The 6,215-nt window shown below is 49.2% G+C and overlaps 1 protein-coding gene across 1 annotated transcript in view; it reads right to left on the minus strand.

The window, feature by feature from the left end:
- Window positions 1-4,392, minus strand: part of CATSPERD (cation channel sperm associated auxiliary subunit delta) — a 47,794-nt gene extending 43,402 nt beyond the window's left edge. Inside the window, exons 1-3 of the mRNA XM_064593516.1 lie at window positions 4,385-4,392; window positions 3,772-3,826; window positions 2,870-2,946 (exon numbers count right to left, since the gene is read on the minus strand). Coding sequence (XP_064449586.1) covers window positions 2,870-2,946; window positions 3,772-3,826; window positions 4,385-4,392 — 140 coding nt within the window. The remainder of the gene's footprint in view (window positions 1-2,869; window positions 2,947-3,771; window positions 3,827-4,384) is intronic.
- Window positions 4,393-6,215: the final 1,823 nt, after the last annotated feature.

The raw sequence follows: 6,215 nt of genomic DNA on the forward strand, positions 1-6,215 counted from the left end.
AGTCACCCTGATGGACTGAAATCCTACCTGGGCTTCAACTAGTCCCTGATGCCCCTTCCTCCATGCAGCCTTCCTTGATTGGCCCCAAGACCCCTCCTCCTCTGAGCCACTAGTTTCCAAGTACTACTCTCCTAATCCTATCTCCCTCCAATGCTGCTTCCCTGGTGTCCCGCTGGACCATAGCTTCAGCCCCTCACTTGTGTCCTTCTGCTGTCTCACCTCTCTGCTTCCTGTTTAGCACCCAACAATCAATGGTCCTTTAAAAGAGAAGTCAGATTGTGTCACTCCCCTGCTTAATCTCTGGTGGCTTTCCAATGAAATCCAAATTTGTCACCACATCTTACAAAGCCCCGTGTGATCTGATACTGCTGACATCTCCCTTCACTCCTTCCCCTCACTCATTGTCCTTGAGCTGTTCCTCCAAAAATCAAGCAAGGTCCTGCCTCAGGGCCTTTGCACATGCTGTCCCTGCCACCTGGAATGCTCTTCCCCCTGACTGCAAGAGGAAAGGACGCTCTAGGGAGAGGTTCCAGGTGGGATAAAGGTCTCAGGAAGCATACACACCAGCAACATAAACAAATTATAATTTTAGTTTAACTGCCAAGAAATGGGATCATTGTGTTGGAGAATGTGTGTTGAACATTTTGACAGATTCTGCCAAACTGTCCAAACCCACTTAGCCTCATCCACGTTTGCCCTCATCCTCGCCAACACTACAGGCAAAAAGTGACGTTTTCATCATTGTATTAAGCATTAGAATGTCTCGTTGCCAGAAGCTGTTGGAATCAGACCCTCTCTGACTGCAATGTGTTCTGGGCATCAGGGTATCATTTAAGCATGTTATGCTCTAAGCTAGGGGGCTGGCAAACTTCCTGGGTAAAAGGACAGAGAGGAAATGTTTTAGGGGCCACATGGCCTCTGTCTTGACCACTCAACTCTGCTCTTGTAGCACAAAAGCCCCCACAGACAGTAAAACTACTACGGACACAGAAATCTGAATTTCACATCATTTCGCATGTCATAAAATATGGTTCTACTTTTGATTTTTTTCAATCATATAAAAATGTAAAGACTATTCTTAACTCGCCAGCCATACGAAATCAGGTGGCGGGGCTGACTCTGGCCTGGAAGGCCATCGTTTTTGTGACTCCTGCTCTAAAGCAGATGTGACGAGGGAAACATTCTGCCCCTGAGCTGTCCGACACGCTTGCCATCACTCCACTGAGTGCTTGAAATGTGCTTAGTTTGCGTGGATTCTGCACTGTATTTAATTTTAATTAATTTAAATTTTTAGTTTTTTGAATTGCAGTAACGCACACACAATATGTGTATTTCATGATTTGTGATAAAATATACATAAAATATGCCATTAGAATCATTTTTAATGTCCAGTTCAGCGGCATGAAGCACACTCACCCTGTCCTGCAGCCACCCCCACCCTCTGTCTCCAGAACTTTCCATCTCCCCAAACTGAGACTCTGTCCCTGTGAAGCACAGACTCCCCACCCCCTGCCCCAGCCCCCGCTCCCACCATCTCCTCTCTGTCTGTGTGGACGGGACTCCTCTGGGGACCTCCAGGAGTGGGGTTGCGGGATGTGTCCTTCTGGGTCTTGCTTATTTCATTGAGCCTAACATCCTCCAGGTTCATCCACATTGTAGCAGGTGCCAGAATGTCCTGGCTTCTGCAGAGTGTGTCATAAGCCTTGGACCTCTGTGTCCTTGCTTTCTCTCCCATCTGTCCTACTGCTTCGTTGGTTGCTTCCCCACCCACGTGCTCTGCCTTCTCTGTGACATCCCTCCCTCCTCCTTGGCTCCTGGCTTCCTTAGCTTCTTTGTCTCCTATGTTCCAATTTCTCTTTCTCTTCTCCCACCTGCTCTGTAAAATCAAGATTCACCAGAACCTCTGGCCGATGAACATGGGATCCTTAGGTGACTGCCCACGGCCAGAACTACCACTGACATGTAGATGACCTTCTGTTCCCATCTCTGGCCTCATGTGTCCTCGATGTCTCGCAAGCAGCAAGCCATCCCATACTGCCAACTCTCTCCCCTACCCCGTTTCTTACACCAGAAACTTGAGGGCCACCTTAAACTGCTTGCTCACCTCCATTCTCCACACCCCAGGAGAACTGATAAGTCCTGCTGAGTCCCCTCCTGCTCCTCTATTATAGCCTTGCCTTCTGTTTAGGCTTTAGCATGTTGTTGCTTTGGGTTTTCTTTTTTTGGGGGGGGGGGTTGGGCTCTTGAAATCCTTCTGAACACAAATTGTGTATCCCCCAATCCTCCATCGCCCTGAGGATGAGGAGTAAACATTTCAGTATGGTGTACACATCTGGTTTTCTAACCTTGCACCCTGATGACCCCAAGTGCACGCTGGGCAGAGTGTTCCCATTTCTTTGAATGTGCCCCCCTCTGTGATGATTAATTATATCCAGGATCTGTGACAGGTGGTACCATACCATACCGTAATTCTTTTATTTGCTGGTTTCTTCATTTCTCTTCCTCTGACTCCCACCCCGACTATGAACTCCCTACAGGCCAGCACCCAGCAACACAGGACAGAGCCATCTTCCTTATGTTTGTTGAATGGATGAATTGGGCAAATCTAATGTGTTAATAAAAAGGAAGGTTAACAGGGGTGCCTGGGTGGCTCAGTTGTTAAGCGTCTGCCTTTGGCTCAGGTCATGATCCCAGAGTCCTGGGATCGAGCCCTGCATCAGGCTCCCTGCTCAGTGGGAAGCTTGCTTCTCCCTCTCACACTCCCCCTGCTTGTGTTCCCTCTCTTGCTGTGTCTCTATCAAATAAATGGATAAAATCTTTAAAAAAAAAGAAAAAAAGGAAGGTAACAGTATATAAAATGGTCACTTACCCTAGATACAGGGCTATGTTTTTCTTGCAAGGATGTTTAATCAAGTGTGGTCTCGTAGATGAAAAATACAGTTGGTCCTAGAGAGATAATCAAATCTTAATAATAATGAACAGCTGAGAAAAACAATTTCCTGATGTATAACATTGAAACTGTAAAGGTGAAGTTGTGGTAGGTGCATAATAGGAATGTAATGTAATTTTCCTGTTTTCCTAGTACACTCTGGTGACATCAGATGTCGTGGGGGGCAGGGGAGGGAAGAAGCTGGGTGAAGGGTACCTGAGACATCACTGTGCTATACTTGCAAATTGCTGCGTATTTACAATTATGTCAAAATAAAAAATTTTCACAGGATAATTACTGATATCACATTGCATTCCTTGTACATGTTATTGCTTATTTACAGATCATGAGTTATTTGAAAGAGACACCAGAGGATGAGGAATTGTAATTGTAACATGTTAGGGACCAGGCGCTTGGAGAGGATTTAGAAATGCAGACACCACTTCTGAAATAATGCCATGTCAACAGGAAACACATTTTTTAACAGGTGAAATATTTTTTCCTGCATTGTAGGCACACATGGGGTGAAAAAAAGTCCCTTCTTGCAGGATGTCATGTAAGCAAAGTAAGGGTCTGCTTCTTGTTACAATGTGGCAAATGAACACTGAAAAGGGGGATCTGAGTTCTAAACCCACTTCCATCTCCTGGCTTTCTTCATGTCGTTTGATCGCTTTCAACTAGTATTTTTAGTGAAATGGGAAAGGTTAAGCCCTACTTCAAAGTACAGTGGTAGGGATTAGATAATGTTCTATGCCTGACACATCATTGGCGCCCGAGAAATACTAGCAAGTGTTAGTTCTGAAAGTGAAGAATGAGAGAGAGAGAAGTATGGAGACACATACCCCTTGAATTTGCTGAATGGTATGAAACACCTTTCCTGTCCTCACTGTGTGATTACTAGAGGTAAGTGACAAGAGAGACCATCTGTCATTTTTACTGAATATTCAGCATGACTCCTACCAGGGTATCTCTGGGGTAACCCTCAAATACCTGTTCCTGATGCTTTAGGGTTACGGGTTTTCTTTCTCTCTCTCTCTTTGGCTGTGGCTAGGGGCGGGGAGATGGAGGGTATTGGTGGCTGGAGAATGTTGGTACAGTTTATAGCTTATAGCAGAGGTTTTCCAGCTTGACATACGCCAGAAGCACCTGGAGACTTGATAAAGTTTAGATTGCTGGGCCCCACCTCCAAGTCTCTGATTCAGTAGATTCAGGGATTGCAAGCCTAACAAATTCCAAGGTGATGCTTCTGTGGTCCAGGACCACACTTGGAGAACCAGTGTGAGGAAATGGGAGAATTGGGTATCACCAATCTTTTTAAACTTTGGGACAAATCCCATCGGTAAATCTTACTGGAAAACTCTACTTTTTGCTTACTAGCTATGTGTCTTTAGATCAGTGAGTCTTTAATTTTGCTGGGTCTGTTTTCACGTCTATAAAATAAGTTTAAGGACTCACTGCTCCATGACAACTGTTGTAAAGATCAAGTTAGGCCACGCGCCAGGAGCGCACATTTACTATTTCATGGGCAAACAGGGCCCTGCTTAATATGACAGCTTACTCCAGGCAGGAGTTCCCTGAGGACAGGAACTGGGCGTTAGCATTTATCTGTCTAACCCCCGTGGCACCCTCCATACAGTATTCACTAATATAATATTTACTGAAATCTAAAAATGTTCTGGGTAACGAGTGAGATAAATACTCCACACCTTCATGGAGCTAATATTGTAGTGACAACAACAGACAAAAAATTTATCAAAACAATAACAGAAATTAGTGATTGATAGGAAAAAGCCATTGCGGGGGCGGGGGGGGGGTGCTTTAAATAAGGAGGTGTGCTTTTTAAGTCGGGATCAGAATGCCTTAAACCAGGATCAGGAACCAGCCACGGAGAAATCTGGAAGCAAAGTGTGCCAGGCAGAGGGAGTGGCAAGCGCCGTCTCCCCTGTCCGCAAGGCTGGCTGGCTATGGCCAGAGTTCGGCTTGTTCAAGGATGGTGCGACTGGAGCATTGATTCAGGGGTAGGCAGGGGCCAGATCGGTGGTTCTCAAATTTCCAGGGGATACTTGGCAGTGCCTAGAGACAGTCTTGATGGATTGTCAAGCCTGGGTAAGGAAGTTCTACTGGCATCGAGCGGGTGGAGGGCAGCATGCGCAACATCTTAGGCAGCACAGGACAGCCCCACCCCAAAGAGTGTCCTAAATGTCAGCAGCGCAGCTGTTGAGAATGCCTGGGCCAGATCATGCGGGGAAATGTAGACCGGGCCAGGAACTTGGGTTTTATCTTGGGCGCCACAGAGAATCAGGGCAATGGGATGACAAGATCAGAGCGGTTTACAAACGATCCCTCTGGGGGCGGGAGTGGGCGACGGAGAGAAGCGCATGGCTAGGGCGGCGGCCGCAGCGGACGTGGCTCCTAGGGTGGGAATCGGGCCCAAGCTCTGAAGTGGCAGTGGGGGGACTTTGTGATGGGCCGGAGGAGTTGGGGTGAAAGAACGGGAAACAGCAAGTTCAATTTCTAGAACAAGAAACTGGGAAGCCTTAACGAGATTGGGGAGCCTCCGCTCAGGGACGAGCCGGGCCCCCCCCGACCCTGGGCAGCCCCCCTCCCTGGGGAGGGCAGCCCCACCGGCACAGCGGCTGAGCTCTGGCCAGCAAGCAGAGCCGCAGGATCGCCGCCACCAGCGGCACCGACACCAGCATCTTGTACGCAGAACCACCGCCACCAACACACTTCAACCGCCGCTGGGTGGTGCCTCACAGTCTGGGCATGCGCAGACTGGAGCCTGAACCTGAGCGCGCAGCCGCCAGCGGGACGCCTGGCGTCTGAGCATGCGCACCTCGGCTCCCGGGGAACGCGAAGCCGCACACAACACGCCCCCCCCTCCTCGAGCGTCTGAGTGTGCGCACACTGACGCTCAGGCTCTCTCCAGTCTGAGCATGCGTTCATCGTCTCCAGAACCCGCCACCAGGGAGGGCTCCAGCTGGCGCACAGCCACCCGTGGGCTGGCTAGTTTGAGCATGCGCACAGCGTCTCCCGGGAAACCCGAATCCACCAACCAGATCGCGCTCCAGAGCTGGAGGGCATGTCGCCCGCGCGCCTAAGCCCAAGTGTATGCACAGGGCTGCCTACGCGTTCTCACACCTGCTCTTGCAGCACCAGCGGCTCGCTTTTCAGGAGCCCTGCAGCGTGCCCACAGCCCTCCACGTGAGCCGAAGGGGCTTCCAGCGCGCCAGCAGGGAGACCGGAAGAGGCCGAGGCGGTGAAAAGGTTGAGCCCCGCCCCCACA

The sequence above is a fragment of the Mirounga angustirostris genome, unplaced genomic scaffold, assembly GCF_029215605.1.
Source record: "Mirounga angustirostris isolate CCGP_5_RB_7025 unplaced genomic scaffold, mMirAng1.0.hap1 SCAF_1, whole genome shotgun sequence".
Lineage (NCBI taxonomy): Eukaryota > Metazoa > Chordata > Mammalia > Carnivora > Phocidae > Mirounga > Mirounga angustirostris.